The following is a 16,104-nucleotide window of genomic DNA, read 5'->3' on the forward strand; positions in this document are numbered from 1 at the left end:
GTGTTACAGGACTGTGTGCAGTTGAAGGAGGCGCTGGTGCTACAGGACTGTGTGCAGTTGAGGGAGGTACTGGTGTTACTGGACTGTGTGCAGTTGAAGGAGGTGCTGGTGTTACAGAACTGTGTGCAGTTGAGGGAGGTGCTGGTGCTACAGGACTGTGTGCAGTTGAGGGAGGTGCTGGTGTTACAGAACTGTGTGCAGTTGAGGGAGGTGCTGGTGTTACAGAACTGTGTGCAGTTGAAGGAGGCGCTGGTGTTACAGGACTGTGTGCAGTTGTGGGAGGCGCTGGTGTTACAGGACTGTGTGCAGTTGAAGGAGGCGCTGGTGTTACAGGACTGTGTGCAGTTGAGGGAGGCGCTGGTGTTACAGAACTGTGTGCAGTTGAGGGAGGCGCTGGTGTTACAGGTCTGTGTGCAGTTGAGGAAGGTGCTGGTGTTACAGGACTGTGTGCAGTTGAGGGAGGCGCTGGTGTTACAGGACTGTGTGCAGTTGAGGGAGGCGCTGGTGTTACAGGTCTGTGTGCAGTTGAGGAAGGCGCTGGTGTTACAGAACTGTGTGCAGTTGAGGGAGGCGCTGGTGTTACAGGTCTGTGTGCAGTTGAGGAAGGTGCTGGTGTTACAGGACTGTGTGCAGTTGAGGGAGGCGCTGGTGTTACAGGACTGTGTGCAGTTGAGGGAGGCGCTGGTGTTACAGAACTGTGTGCAGTTGAGGGAGGCGCTGGTGTTACAGGACTGTGTGCAGTTGAGGAAGGTGCTGGTGTTACAGGACTGTGTGCAGTTGAAGGAGGTGCTGGTGTTACCGGACTGTGTGCAGTTGAAGGAGGCGCTGGTGCTACAGGACTGTGTGCAGTTGAGGGAGGCGCTGGTGTTACCGGACTGTGTGCAGTTGAGGGAGGCGCTGGTGTTACCGGACTGTGTGCAGTTGAGGGAGGTGCTGGTGTTACAGGACTGTGTGCAGTTGAGGGAGGTGCTGGTGTTACAGGACTGTGTGCAGTTGAGGGAGGTGCTGGTGTTACAGGACTGTGTGCAGTTGAGGGAGGTGCTGGTGTTACAGGACTGTGTGCAGTTGAGGGAGGTGCTGGTGTTACAGGACTGTGTGCAGTTGAAGGAGGTGCTGGTGTTACAGGACTGTGTGCAGTTGAGGGAGGCGCTGGTGTTACCGGACTGTGTGCAGTTGAAGGCGGCCTCAGCGAGCTGGTAGAACTGCTGCCCCAGGATGGTGCGGTAGTTCAGGTGAGTGGCGTGCACCAGGCAGCGAGTCTGGTCCTTGAACAGCAGGTCGTGCTCCCCGTAGCTCTCGGACTCAAACAGTTGGAAATCTGAGCCCAGGTGGGCTGCCAGGGTCTCCTGCGAGTGAGAGGAGAGAAAAAGGACATGTTTTTACTGCACTCTGAACTTGTTCTGGGGGTCTGCTCGTGCCTCTTCTTCACCTGTGACTTCATGAGGAAGTCGTAGACCCGTGAGGTCAGGACGGGGCGGGTCATCACGATGTTGGGAGGGATTGCACCCAGGTGGCACCCTTGCCACTGGGACAGGGGGGCGCGCTGACCGTCTGGACACAGCAGCTCAAAATCCCAGGACGTCCAGCCCTCCGCCCAGCCGCTGCTCTCCAGAGCTGGGTGGAGGAGAGAGGAGACACGAGGACGAGCCGTGGGTGAGAGCGGAAGGGATATTAGTGAAGACCGGTGTCTGTGATACCATCTCTCTCAGTGTGCAGACACTCACTCTGGATGTTGTCCTCCAGGCTGTGCTGCTCCAGAAAGGCCACGTCCCCATAGCTGCGCCCACTGGGGTCTCCTACCAGACACCTGTACACACACACACAGGTGAGCCCCTTCCACACACATAAACAGACACACACAGACACACACACACACACACACACACACACACACACAGGTGAACCCCTTCCACAGACACACACACACACACACACACACACACACACACACAGGTGAGCCCCTTCCACAGACACACACACACACACACACACACACACAGGTGAGCCCCTTCCACACACATAGACAGACACACACACACCCACACACACCCACACACACAGGTGAGCCCCTTCCACAGACACACACACACACACACACACACACACACACACACACAGGTGAGCCCCTTCCACAGACACACACACACACACACACACACACACAGGTGAGCCCCTTCCACAGACACACACACACACACACACACACAGGTGAGCCCCTTCCACAGACACACACACACACACACACACACACAAACAGGTGAGCCCCTTCCACAGACCAGTACACACACACACAGGAAGGTCCACCAGACACTGGAGAGCAGACAGGTGACCCACTGTCACTCACACAGCCTCATTCATCAGCCGGTCCCATAGTATATTTAAATGCTTTAAAATCACTTGCCTCAGGGCTCCCATATTGCCATAGTAACGCTCGTTGTGGTTGTCGACACACCTCTGATTGGTGGGTTTGGCCCCTGTCTCCTCCTCTCCGCCAACACACACCTTGCAGAGATTGCCCTTGGAGCCAGGCAGACAGCCCTTCCAGAACAGCTCCCTGTACACTGAGAGAGGGAGATGAGTGGGACAAGAGGAAAGATGACTTATCACCTTTCCCTGCAATAGGAACAGCTCCAGATGTGAGTTTGCTTGAATTATGATTTGGAGTGTCTAGACTCTGACAGAATGTGACAGTATGTGGGCATCTACATGTGTATACGGTGTGTGTGGGCGTGTCTGTGTAAATGTGTCCGTGTGTGGGCGTGTCTGTGTGTGGGCGTGTCTGTGTGTGGGTGTGTCTGTGTGAGGGCATGTCTGTGTGTACAGGGTGGGTGTGTCTGTGTGTGGTGTGTCCGTATGTACAGGGTGGGTGTGTCTGTGTGTGGGCGTGTCTGTGTGTGGGAGTGTCCGCATGTACAGGGTGGGTGTGTCTGTGTGTGGGTGTGTCTGTGTGAATGTGTGTGTGTAGTGTGTCCACATGTACAGGGTGGGTGTGTCTGTGTGAATGTGTCTGTGTGGGGGCATGTCCGTATGTACTGGGTGGGTGTGTCTGTGTGTTGGCGTGTCTATGTGAGGGCATGTCTGTGTGTTCAGGGTGGGTGTGTCTGTGTGAATGTGTCTGTGTGTGGGTGTGTCCGTATGTACAGGGTGGGTGTGTCTGTGTGTGGGCATGTCTATGTGAGGGCATGTCTGTGTGTTCAGGGTGGGCGTGTCTGTGTGAATGTGCCTGTGTGGGGGCGTGTCCATATGTACAGGGTGGGTGTGTCTGTGTGAATGTGCCTGTGTGGGGGCGTGTCCATATGTACAGGGTGGGTGTGTCTGTGTGAATGTGCCTGTGTGGGGGCGTGTCCATATGTACAGGGTGGGTGTGTCTGTGTGAATGTGCCTGTGTGTGGGCGTGTCCATATGTACTGGGTGGGTGTGTCTGTGTGTGGGCGTGTCTATGTGAGGGCATGTCTGTGTGTTCAGGGTGGGCGTGTCTGTGTGAATGTGCCTGTGTGGGGGCGTGTCCATATGTACAGGGTGGGTGTGTCTGTGTGAATGTGTCTGTGTGTGGGCGTGTCCGTATGTACAGGGTGGGTGTGTCTGTGTGTGGGCGTGTCTATGTGAGGGCATGTCTGTGTGTACAGGGTGGGCGTGTCTGTGTGTGGGCGTGTCCATATGTACAGGGTGGGTGTGTCTGTGTGTGGGCGTGTCTATGTGAGGGCGTGTCCGTATGTACAGGGTGGGTGTGTCTGTGTGTGGGCGTGCCTGTACGTGTGGGCATGTGATAAAGCAGGCGAGACCTGACCTGTGTTGATGTCACAGCTGCGTGTGGCGTTGGGCTCGGCCTGCAGCATGTGATTGGCTGGGAGCAGCCAGCCGGCGGGGCTGTACATGTGGCTGTGACAGGAGCGCCGCCCAGCCAGGCTCCCGAAGGACAGACTCCGACTGGAGCGCCGGACCACGGCCACAGCATACGCCGACGGCAACACTGCAGGGACAAACAGCACCAGCCCGTCAGCACGCTCCTGCCACACTCTGGCGAGCCGCCGCGCGCACTGGCCCTGCGTCTGCCTTACCCTCGCTCTCGAAATACGCTGCTCCCTTGGCGCCCCCTGCCGCCGGGACACACTCCTCCCCTGAGTCGGGCAGACAGAAGGACAGTGAGGGACCGACAGACACCCCGCGCTCAGCTCCGCTGTGCGTGTGTTAATAAACAAGGCTGCTCCCCCAGCGATGGCACTGGAACCCGCGAACTCGTTCTCCCTCGCGGCTGCAGAGGACTGTGGGAGGCAGGGCGCACTGGCTCGCCTGCTCTCTCTGCGCCGTGGCGGTGTCCGGCCGCAGTCTTACCGTAGTACTCCGTGGCGACAGGCACCAGCCCACACTTCCCGGCGATGTAGGCGTGTGTGGCGTCCAGGGAGACCGCGTCGGCCTCATCTTGCTGTGGACACAAAGGCAAATATAGCGCCTTCTACTCCAACAGCGGACACAGACGTCCACACCTTCGCTCACACAGTCCCCTGCTTCATCTAAACCCCAGTGAGTCCCATGGACAAGAGCTTACAATGGCTTGCAGACCAGTGCATGAGGGTACAGAGTGTGGGGGTACAGAGTGTGGGGGTGTAGTGTGTGGGGGTACAGTGTGTGGAGGTACAGAGTGGGTATAGTGTGTGTGGGGGGGTACTGTGTGTAGAGGTACAGGGTGGGTATAGTGTGTGGGGGGGGTACTGTGTGTAGAGGTACAGGGTGGGTATAGTGTGTGGGGGGGGGTACTGTGTGTAGAGGTACAGGGTGGGTATAGTGTGTGGGGGGGGTACTGTGTGTAGAGGTACAGGGTGGGTACAGTGTGTGGGGGGGTACTGTGTGTAGAGGTACAGGGTGGGTATAGTGTGTGTGGGGGGGTACTGTGTGTAGAGGTACAGGGTGGGTATAGTGTGTGGGGGGGGGTACTGTGTGTAGAGGTACAGGGTGGGTATAGTGTGTGGGGGGGGTACTGTGTGTAGAGGTACAGGGTGGGTATAGTGTGTGGGGGGGGGGTACTGTGTGTAGAGGTACAGGGTGGGTATAGTGTGTGGGGGGGGGTACTGTGTGTAGAGGTACAGGGTGGGTATAGTGTGTGGGGGGGGTACTGTGTGTAGAGGTACAGGGTGGGTACAGTGTGTGGGGGGGTACTGTGTGTAGAGGTACAGGGTGGGTATAGTGTGTGGGGGGGGGTACTGTGTGTAGAGGTACAGGGTGGGTACAGTGTGTGGGGGGGGTACTGTGTGTAGAGGTACAGGGTGGGTATAGTGTGTGGGGGGGGTACTGTGTGTGGAGGTACAGGGTGGGTATAGTGTGTGGGGGGGGTACTGTGTGTAGAGGTACAGGGTGGGTACAGTGTGTGGGGGGGGGTACTGTGTGTAGAGGTACAGGGTGGGTATAGTGTGTGGGGGGGTACTGTGTATGGAGGTACAGGGTGGGTATAGTGTGTGGGGGGGGTACTGTGTGTAGAGGTACAGGGTGGGTATAGTGTGTGTGGGGGGGTACTGTGTGTAGAGGTACAGGGGTGGGTACAGTGTGTGGGGGGGGTACTGTGTGTAGAGTTACAGGGTGGGTATAGTGTGTGGGGGGGGTACTGTGTGTGGAGGTACAGGGTGGGTATAGTGTGTGGGGGGGGGTACAGTGTGTGGAGGTACAGGGTGGGTATAGTGTGTGGGGGGGGTACTGTGTGTAGAGGTACAGGGTGGGTATAGTGTGGGTGGGGGGGTACTGTGTGTGGAAGGTACAGGGTGGGTACAGTGTGTGGGGGGGGTACTGTGTGTAGAGGTACAGGGTGGGTATAGTGTGTGGGGGGGGGTACTGTGTGTAGAGGTACAGGGTGGGTATAGTGTGTGGGGGGGGGGGGGTACTTGTGTGATGGTACAGGGTGGGTATAGTGTGTGGGGGGTACTGTGTGTGGAGGTACAGGGTGGGTATAGTGTGTGGGGGGGGGTACTGTGTGTAGAGGTACAGGGTGGGTATAGTGTGTGTGGGGGGGTACTGTGTGTAGAGGTACAGGGTGGGTACAGTGTGTGGGGGGGGTACTGTGTGTAGAGGTACAGGGTGGGTATAGTGTGTGGGGGGGGGTACTGTGTGTGGAGGTACAGGGTGGGTACAGTGTGTGGGGGGGGTACTGTGTGTGGAAGTACAGGGTGGGTATAGTGTGTGGGGGGGGGTACTGTGTGTAGAGGTACAGGGTGGGTATAGTGTGTGGGGGGGGGTACTGTGTGTGGAGGTACAGGGTGGGTATAGTGTGTGGGGGGGGTACTGTGTGTAGAGGTACAGGGTGGGTATAGTGTGTGGGGGGGGTACTGTGTGTAGAGGTACGGGGTACAGGAGTACAGTGTGTAATGGGGGGTACTGTGTACTGTGTAGAGGACGGGTGGTAGTGTGTGGGGGGGTACAGTGTGTGGAGGTACAGGGTGGGTATAGTGTGTGGGGGGGGTACAGTGTGTAGAGGTACAGGGTGGGTATAGTGTGTGGGGGTACTGTGTGTAGAGGTACAGGGTGGGTATAGTGTGTGGGGGGTACTGTGTGTAGAGGTACAGGTGGGTATAGTGTGTGGGGGTACTGTGTGTAGAGGTACAGGGTGGGTACAGTGTGTGGGGGGGGGGGGGTACTGTGTGTAGAGGTACAGGGTGGGTATAGTGTGTGGGGGGGGTACTGTGTGTAGAGTTACAGGGTGGGTACAGTGTGTGGGGGGGGTACTGTGTGTAGAGGTACAGGGTGGGTATAGTGTGTGGGGGGGGTATTGTGTGTGGAGGTACAGGGTGGGTATAGTGTGTGGGGGGGGTACAGTGTGTAGAGGTACAGGGTGGGTATAGTGTGTGGGGGGGGTACTGTGTGTAGAGGTACAGGGTGGGTATAGTGTGTGGGGGGGGGTACTGTGTGTAGAGGTACAGGGTGGGTATAGTGTGTGGGGGGGGTACTGTGTGTAGAGGTACAGGGTGGGTACAGTGTGTGTGGGGGGGGTACTGTGTGTAGAGGTACAGGGTGGGTACAGTGTGTGTGGGGGGGGTACTGTGTGTAGAGGTACAGGGTGGGTATAGTGTGTGGGGGGGTACTGTGTGTGGAGGTACAGGGTGGGTATAGTGTGTGGGGGGGGTACTGTGTGTAGAGGTACAGGGTGGGTACAGTGTGTGGGGGGGGTACTGTGTGTAGAGGTACAGGGTGGGTACAGTGTGTGGGGGGGTACTGTGTGTAGAGGTACAGCGTGGGTATAGTGTGTGGGGGGGGTACTGTGTGTAGAGATACAGGGTGGGTATAGTGTGTGGGGGGGGGGGTACTGTGTGTAGAGGTACAGGGTGGGTATAGTGTGTGGGGGGGGGGTACTGTGTGTAGAGGTACAGGGTGGGTACAGTGTGTGGGGGGGGTACTGTGTGTAGAGGTACAGGGTGGGTATAGTGTGTGGGGGGGGGTACTGTGTGTAGAGGTACAGGGTGGGTATAGTGTGTGGGGGGGGTACTGTGTGTAGAGGTACAGGGTGGGTACAGTGTGGGGGGGGGGGTACTGTGTGTAGAGGTACAGAGTGGGTACAGTGTCTGGGGGGGTACTGTGTGTAGAGGTACAGGGTGGGTATAGTGTGGGGGGGGGGGTACTGTGTGTAGAGGTACAGAGTGGGTACAGTGTGTCGGGGGGGGTACAGTGTGTAGAGGTACAGGGTGGGTACAGTGTGTGGGGGGGGGTACTGTGTGTAGAGGTACAGGGTGGGTATAGTGTGTGGGGGGGGTACTGTGTGTAGAGGTACAGGGTGGGTATAGTGTGTGTGGGGGGGGTACTGTGTGTGGAGGTACAGGGTGGGTACAGTGTGTGGGGGGGGGTACTGTGTGTAGAGGTACAGGGTGGGTATAGTGTGTGGGGGGGGTACTGTGTGTAGAGGTACAGGGTGGGTACAGTGTGTGGGGGGGGTACAGTGTGTAGAGGTACAGGGTGGGTATAGTGTGTGGGGGGGGGTACTGTGTGTAGAGGTACAGGGTGGGTATAGTGTGTGGGGGGGGGGTACTGTGTGTAGAGGTACAGGGTGGGTATAGTGTGTGGGGGGGGTACTGTGTGTAGAGGTACAGGGTGGGTATAGTGTGTGGGGGGGGTACTGTGTGTAGAGGTACAGGGTGGGTATAGTGTGTGTGGGGGGGTACTGTGTGTAGAGGTACAGGGTGGGTATAGTGTGTGGGGGGGTACTGTGTGTAGAGGTACAGGGTGGGTATAGTGTGTGGGGGGGGGTACTGTGTGTAGAGGTACAGGGTGGGTATAGTGTGTGGGGGGGGTACTGTGTGTAGAGGTACAGGGTGGGTACAGTGTGTGGGGGGGGTACTGTGTGTAGAGGTACAGGGTGGGTATAGTGTGTGGGGGGGGGTACTGTGTGTAGAGGTACAGGGTGGGTACAGTGTGTGGGGGGGGTACTGTGTGTAGAGGTACAGGGTGGGTATAGTGTGTGGGGGGGTACTGTGTGTGGAGGTACAGGGTGGGTATAGTGTGTGGGGGGGGTACTGTGTGTAGAGGTACAGGGTGGGTATAGTGTGTGGGGGGGGTACTGTGTGTAGAGGTACAGGGTGGGTATAGTGTGTGTGGGGGGGTACTGTGTGTGGAGGTACAGGGTGGGTACAGTGTGTGGGGGGGGGTACTGTGTGTGGAGGTACAGGGTGGGTATAGTGTGTGGGGGGGTACTGTGTGTAGAGGTACAGGGTGGGTACAGTGTGTGGGGGGGGTACTGTGTGTAGAGGTACAGGGTGGGTACAGTGTGTGGGGGGGGGTACTGTGTGTAGAGGTACAGGGTGGGTACAGTGTGTGGGGGGGGTACTGTGTGTAGAGGTACAGGGTGGGTATAGTGTGTGGGGGGGTACTGTGTGTAGAGGTACAGGGTGGGTATAGTGTGTGGGGGGGTACTGTGTGTAGAGGTACAGGGTGGGTATAGTGTGTGGGGGGGGTACTGTGTGTAGAGGTACAGGGTGGGTATAGTGTGTGGGGGGGGGTACTGTGTGTAGAGGTACAGGGTGGGTATAGTGTGTGGGGGGGGTACTGTGTGTAGAGGTACAGGGTGGGTACAGTGTGTGGGGGGGGGTACTGTGTGTAGAGGTACAGGGTGGGTACAGTGTGTGGGGGGGTACTGTGTGTAGAGGTACAGGGTGGGTATAGTGTGTGGGGGGGGTACTGTGTGTAGAGGTACAGGGTGGGTATAGTGTGTGGGGGGGTACTGTGTGTAGAGGTACAGGGTGGGTATAGTGTGTGGGGGGGGGTACTGTGTGTAGAGGTACAGGGTGGGTATAGTGTGTGGGGGGGGGTACTGTGTGTAGAGGTACAGGGTGGGTATAGTGTGTGGGGGTGGTACTGTGTGTAGAGGTACAGGGTGGGTATAGTGTGTGTGGGGGGGGTACTGTGTGTAGAGGTACAGGGTGGGTATAGTGTGTGGGGGTACTGTGTGTGGAGGTACAGGGTGGGTACAGTGTGTGGGGGGGGTACTGTGTGTAGAGGTACAGGGTGGGTATAGTGTGTGGGGGGGGTACTGTGTGTAGAGGTACAGGGTGGGTATAGTGTGTGTGGGGGGGTACTGTGTGTAGAGGTACAGGGTGGGTATAGTGTGTGTGGGGGGGGGTACTGTGTGTAGAGGTACAGGGTGGGTATAGTGTGGGGGGGGTACTGTGTGTAGAGGTACAGGGTGGGTACAGTGTGTGGGGGGGGTACTGTGTGTAGAGGTACAGGGTGGGTATAGTGTGTGTGGGGGGGGTACTGTGTGTGGAGGTACAGGGTGGGTATAGTGTGTGGGGGGGGGTACTGTGTGTAGAGGTACAGGGTGGGTACAGTGTGTGGGGGGGGGGTACTGTGTGTAGAGGTACAGGGTGGGTATAGTGTGTGGGGGGGGTACTGTGTGTAGAGGTACAGGGTGGGTACAGTGTGTGGGGGGGGGTACTGTGTGTAGAGGTACAGGGTGGGTATAGTGTGTGGGGGGGGTACTGTGTGTAGAGGTACAGGGTGGGTACAGTGTGTGTGGGGGGGTACTGTGTGTAGAGGTACAGGGTGGGTACAGTGTGTGGGGGGGGGTACTGTGTGTGGAGGTACAGGGTGGGTATAGTGTGTGGGGGGGTACTGTGTGTGGAGGTACAGGGTGGGTATAGTGTGTGGGGGGGGGGTACTGTGTGTAGAGGTACAGGGTGGGTATAGTGTGTGGGGGGGGTACTGTGTGTGGAGGTACAGGGTGGGTATAGTGTGTGGGGGGGGTACTGTGTGTAGAGGTACAGGGTGGGTATAGTGTGTGGGGGGGTACTGTGTGTGGAGGTACAGGGTGGGTATAGTGTGTGGGGGGGGTACTGTGTGTGGAGGTACAGGGTGGGTACAGTGTGTGGGGGGGGTACTGTGTGTGGAGGTACAGGGTGGGTATAGTGTGTGGGGGGGGTACTGTGTGTAGAGGTACAGGGTGGGTACAGTGTGTGGGGGGGGGTACTGTGTGTGGAGGTACAGGGTGGGTACAGTGTGTGGGGGGGGTACTGTGTGTAGAGGTACAGGGTGGGTACAGTGTGTGGGGGGGTACTGTGTGTAGAGGTACAGGGTGGGTATAGTGTGTGTGGGGGGGTACTGTGTGTAGAGGTACACGGTGGGTACAGTGTGTGGGGGGGGTACTGTGTGTAGAGGTACAGGGTGGGTACAGTGTGTGGGGGGGGTACTGTGTGTAGAGGTACAGGGTGGGTATAGTGTGTGGGGGGGGTACTGTGTGTAGAGGTACAGGGTGGGTATAGTGTGTGGGGGGGGGTACTGTGTGTAGAGGTACAGGGTGGGTATAGTGTGTGGGGGGGGGTACTGTGTGTAGAGGTACAGGGTGGGTATAGTGTGTGGGGGGGTACTGTGTGTGGAGGTACAGGGTGGGTATAGTGTGTGGGGGGGGTACTGTGTGTAGAGGTACAGGGTGGGTACAGTGTGTGGGGGGGGTACTGTGTGTAGAGGTACAGTGTGTGGGGGGGGGGTACTGTGTGTAGAGGTACAGGGTGGGTATAGTGTGTGTGGGGGGGTACTGTGTGTAGAGGTACAGGGTGGGTACAGTGTGTGGGGGGGGTACTGTGTGTAGAGGTACAGGGTGGGTATAGTGTGTGGGGGGGGGTACTGTGTGTAGAGGTACAGGGTGGGTATAGTGTTGGGGGGGGGTACTGTGTGTAGAGGTACAGGGTGGGTACAGTGTGTGGGGGGGGGTACTGTGTGTAGAGGTACAGGGTGGGTATAGTGTGTGTGGGGGGGGTACTGTGTGTAGAGGTACAGGGTGGGTACAGTGTATGGGGGGGTACTGTGTGTAGAGGTACAGGGTGGGTATAGTGTGTGTGTGGGGGTACTGTGTGTAGAGGTACAGGGTGGGTATAGTGTGTGTGGGGGGGGTACTGTGTGTAGAGGTACAGGGTGGGTACAGTGTATGGGGGGGGTACTGTGTGTAGAGGTACAGGGTGGGTATAGTGTGTGGGGGGGGTACTGTGTGTAGAGGTACAGGGTGGGTATAGTGTGTGGGGGGGGTACTGTGTGTAGAGGTACAGGGTGGGTACAGTGTGTGGGGGGGGTACTGTGTGTAGAGGTACAGGGTGGGTACAGTGTGGGGGGGGGTACTGTGTGTAGAGGTACAGGGTGGGTACAGTGTGTGGGGGGGGGTACTGTGTGTAGAGGTACAGGGTGGGTACAGTGTGTGGGGGGGGTACTGTGTGTAGAGGTACAGGGTGGGTATAGTGTGTGGGGGGGGTACAGTGTGTAGAGGTACAGGGTGGGTATAGTGTGTGGGGGGGGGTACTGTGTGTAGAGGTACAGGGTGGGTACAGTGTGTGGGGGGGGTACTGTGTATGGAGGTACAGGGTGGGTACAGTGTGTGGGGGGGGTACTGTGTGTAGAGGTACAGGGTGGGTATAGTGTGTGTGGGGGGGTACTGTGTGTAGAGGTACAGGGTGGGTATAGTGTGTGGGGGGGGTACTGTGTGTAGAGGTACAGGGTGGGTATAGTGTGTGTGGGGGGTACTGTGTGTAGAGGTACAGGGTGGGTATAGTGTGTGGGGGGGTACTGTGTGTAGAGGTACAGGGTGGGTATAGTGTGTGGGGGGGGGGTACTGTGTGTAGAGGTACAGGGTGGGTATAGTGTGTGGGGGGGGGTACTGTGTGTAGAGGTACAGGGTGGGTATAGTGTGTGTGGGGGGGGGTACTGTGTGTAGAGGTACAGGGTGGGTACAGTGTGGGGGGGGGTACTGTGTGTAGAGGTACAGGGTGGGTACAGTGTGTGTGGGGGTACTGTGTGTGGAGGTACAGGGTGGGTATAGTGTGTGGGGGGGTACTGTGTGTGGAGGTACAGGGTGGGTATAGTGTGTGGGGGGGGGTACTGTGTGTAGAGGTACAGGGTGGGTACAGTGTGTGGGGGGGGGTACTGTGTGTGGAGGTACAGGGTGGGTACAGTGTGTGGGGGGGTACTGTGTGTAGAGGTACAGGGTGGGTACAGTGTGTGGGGGGGGTACTGTGTGTAGAGGTACAGGGTGGGTATAGTGTGTGGGGGGGGGTACTGTGTGTAGAGGTACAGGGTGGGTATAGTGTGTGGGGGGGTACTGTGTGTAGAGGTACAGGGTGGGTACAGTGTGTGGGGGGGGTACTGTGTGTAGAGGTACAGGGTGGGTATAGTGTGTGGGGGGGGTACTGTGTGTAGAGGTACAGGGTGGGTATAGTGTGTGGGGGGGGTACTGTGTGTAGAGGTACAGGGTGGGTATAGTGTGTGGGGGGGTACTGTGTGTAGAGGTACAGGGTGGGTATAGTGTGTGTGGGGGGGGTACTGTGTGTAGAGGTACAGGGTGGGTATAGTGTGTGGGGGGGGGTACTGTGTGTAGAGGTACAGGGTGGGTATAGTGTGTGTGGGGGGGGTACTGTGTGTGAGGTACAGGGTGGGTATAGTGTGTGGGGGGGTACTGTGTGTAGAGGTACAGGGTGGGTATAGTGTGTGGGGGGGTACTGTGTGTAGAGGTACAGGGTGGGTATAGTGTGTGGGGGGGTACTGTGTGTAGAGGTACAGGGTGGGTACAGTGTGTGGGGGGGTACTGTGTGTAGAGGTACAGGGTGGGTATAGTGTGTGGGGGGGGGTACTGTGTGTAGAGGTACAGGGTGGGTATAGTGTGTGGGGGGGTACTGTGTGTAGAGGTACAGGGTGGGTACAGTGTGTGGGGGGGGTACTGTGTGTAGAGGTACAGGGTGGGTATAGTGTGTGGGGGGGGGTACTGTGTGTAGAGGTACAGGGTGGGTATAGTGTGTGGGGGGGGGTACTGTGTGTAGAGGTACAGGGTGGGTATAGTGTGTGGGGGGGTACTGTGTGTAGAGGTACAGGGTGGGTATAGTGTGTGGGGGGGGTACTGTGTGTAGAGGTACAGGGTGGGTATAGTGTGTGTGGGGGGGGTACTGTGTGTGGAGGTACAGGGTGGGTATAGTGTGTGGGGGGGTACTGTGTGTAGAGGTACAGGGTGGGTATAGTGTGTGGGGGGTACTGTGTGTGGAGGTACAGGGTGGGTATAGTGTGTGGGGGGGGTACTGTGTGTAGAGGTACAGGGTGGGTATAGTGTGTGGGGGGGGTACTGTGTGTAGAGGTACAGGGTGGGTATAGTGTGTGGGGGGGGTACTGTGTGTAGAGGTACAGGGTGGGTATAGTGTGTGGGGGGGTACTGTGTGTAGAGGTACAGGGTGGGTACAGTGTGTGGGGGGGGTACTGTGTGTAGAGGTACCGGGTGGGTATAGTGTGTGGGGGGGGGTACTGTGTGTAGAGGTACAGGGTGGGTACAGTGTGTGGGGGGGGGTACTGTGTGTAGAGGTACAGGGTGGGTATAGTGTGTGGGGGGGTACTGTGTGTGGAGGTACAGGGTGGGTATAGTGTGTGGGGGGGGTACTGTGTGTAGAGGTACAGGGTGGGTATAGTGTGTGGGGGGGTACTGTGTGTGGAGGTACAGGGTGGGTACAGTGTGTGGGGGGGGGGTACTGTGTGTGGAGGTACAGGGTGGGTATAGTGTGGGGGGGGTACTGTGTGTAGAGGTACAGGGTGGGTATAGTGTGTGTGGGGGGGGTACTGTGTGTGGAGGTACAGGGTGGGTACAGTGTGTGGGGGGGTACTGTGTGTAGAGGTACAGGGTGGGTACAGTGTGTGGGGGGGGGTACTGTGTGTGGAGGTACAGGGTGGGTATAGTGTGTGTGGGGGGGGTACTGTGTGTGGAGGTACAGGGTGGGTATAGTGTGTGGGGTGGGTACAGTGTGTAGAGGTACAGGGTGGGTACAGTGTGTGGGGGGGGTACTGTGTGTAGAGGTACAGGGTGGGTATAGTGTGTGGGGGGGGGTACTGTGTGTAGAGGTACAGGGTGGGTATAGTGTGTGGGGGTACTGTGTGTGGAGGTACAGGGTGGGTATAGTGTGTGGGGGTACTGTGTGTGGAGGTACAGGGTGGGTATAGTGTGTGGGGGGGTACTGTGTGTAGAGGTACAGGGTGTGTATAGTGTGTGGGGGGGTACTGTGTGTAGAGGTACAGGGTGGGTATAGTGTGTGGGGGGGGGTACTGTGTGTAGAGGTACAGGGTGGGTATAGTGTATGGGGGGGGGTACTGTGTGTGGAGGTACAGGGTGGGTACAGTGTGTGGGGGGGTACAGTGTGTGGAGGTACAGGGTGGGTATAGTGTGTGGGGGGGTACTGTGTGTGGAGGTACAGGGTGGGTACAGTGTGTGTGTGGGGGTACTGTGTGTAGAGGTACAGGGTGGGTATAGTGTGTGGGGGGGGTACAGTGTGTAGAGGTACAGGGTGGGTATAGTGGGGGGGGGGTACTGTGTGTAGAGGTACAGGGTGGGTATAGTGTGTGGGGGGGTACTGTGTGTAGAGGTACAGGGTGGGTATAGTGTGTGTGGGGGGGTACTGTGTGTAGAGGTACAGGGTGGGTATAGTGTGTGGGGGGGGTACTGTGTGTAGAGGTACAGGGTGGGTATAGTGTGTGGGGGGGTACTGTGTGTAGAGGTACAGGGTGGGTACAGTGTGTGGGGGGGGTACTGTGTGTGGAGGTACAGGGTGGGTACAGTGTGTGGGGGGGGAGTACTGTGTGTAGAGGTACAGGGTGGGTATAGTGGGGGGGGGTACTGTGTGTAGAGGTACAGGGTGGGTATAGTGTGTGGGGGGGTACTGTGTGTGGAGGTACAGGGTGGGTACAGTGTGTGGGGGGGGTACTGTGTGTAGAGGTACAGGGTGGGTATAGTGTGTGGGGGGGGTACTGTGTGTAGAGGTACAGGGTGGGTATAGTGTGTGGGGGGGGGTACTGTGTGTAGAGGTACAGGGTGGGTATAGTGTGTGGGGGGGTACTGTGTGTAGAGGTACAGGGTGGGTACAGTGTGTGGGGGGGGTACTGTGTGTGGAGGTACAGGGTGGGTACAGTGTGTGGGGGGGGGTACTGTGTGTAGAGGTACAGGGTGGGTATAGTGTGTGGGGGGGTACTGTGTGTAGAGGTACAGGGTGGGTACAGTGTGTGGGGGGGGTACAGTGTGTGGAGGTACAGGGTGGATATAGTGTGTGGGGGGGGTACTGTGTGTAGAGGTACAGGGTGGGTACAGTGTGTGGGGGGGGGTACTGTGTGTAGAGGTACAGGGTGGGTATAGTGTGTGTGGGGGGGTACTGTGTGTAGAGGTACAGGGTGGGTATAGTGTGTGGGGGGGGGGTACTGTGTGTAGAGGTACAGGGTGGGTATAGTGTGTGGGGGGGGTACTGTGTGTAGAGGTACAGGGTGGGTATAGTGTGTGGGGGGGGTACTGTGTGTAGAGGTACAGGGTGGGTATAGTGTGTGGGGGGGGTACTGTGTGTAGAGGTACAGGGTGGGTATAGTGTGTGGGGGGGGTACTGTGTGTAGAGGTACAGGGTGGGTATAGTGTGTGTGTGGGGGGGGTACTGTGTGTAGAGGTACATGGGTGGGTATAGTGTGTGGGGGGGGTACTGTGGTAGAGGTAAAGGGTGGGTATAGTGTGTGTGGGGGGGTACTGTGTGTAGAGGTACAGGGTGGGTATAGTGTGTGGGGGGGGTACTGTGTGTAGAGGTACAGGGTGGGTACAGTTGTGTGGGGGGGGTACTGTGTGTAGAGGTACAGGGTGGGTACAGTGTG

General features: G+C 57.6%; 1 protein-coding gene across 1 annotated transcript in view; it reads right to left on the reverse strand.

Annotated features, from left to right (window-relative positions):
• sxph (saxiphilin) overlaps positions 1–16,104 on the reverse strand; it is a 41,494-nt gene that overhangs the window by 3,430 nt on the left and 21,960 nt on the right. The window contains exons 10-16 of the mRNA XM_069182044.1: positions 4,333–4,423; positions 4,059–4,118; positions 3,788–3,970; positions 2,402–2,561; positions 1,725–1,807; positions 1,430–1,614; positions 1,160–1,346 (exon numbers count right to left, since the gene is read on the reverse strand). Coding sequence (XP_069038145.1) covers positions 1,160–1,346; positions 1,430–1,614; positions 1,725–1,807; positions 2,402–2,561; positions 3,788–3,970; positions 4,059–4,118; positions 4,333–4,423 — 949 coding nt within the window. The remainder of the gene's footprint in view (positions 1–1,159; positions 1,347–1,429; positions 1,615–1,724; positions 1,808–2,401; positions 2,562–3,787; positions 3,971–4,058; positions 4,119–4,332; positions 4,424–16,104) is intronic.

Source organism: Lepisosteus oculatus, chromosome 22, assembly GCF_040954835.1.
Source record: "Lepisosteus oculatus isolate fLepOcu1 chromosome 22, fLepOcu1.hap2, whole genome shotgun sequence".
Classification (NCBI taxonomy): Eukaryota; Metazoa; Chordata; class Actinopteri; order Semionotiformes; family Lepisosteidae; genus Lepisosteus; species Lepisosteus oculatus.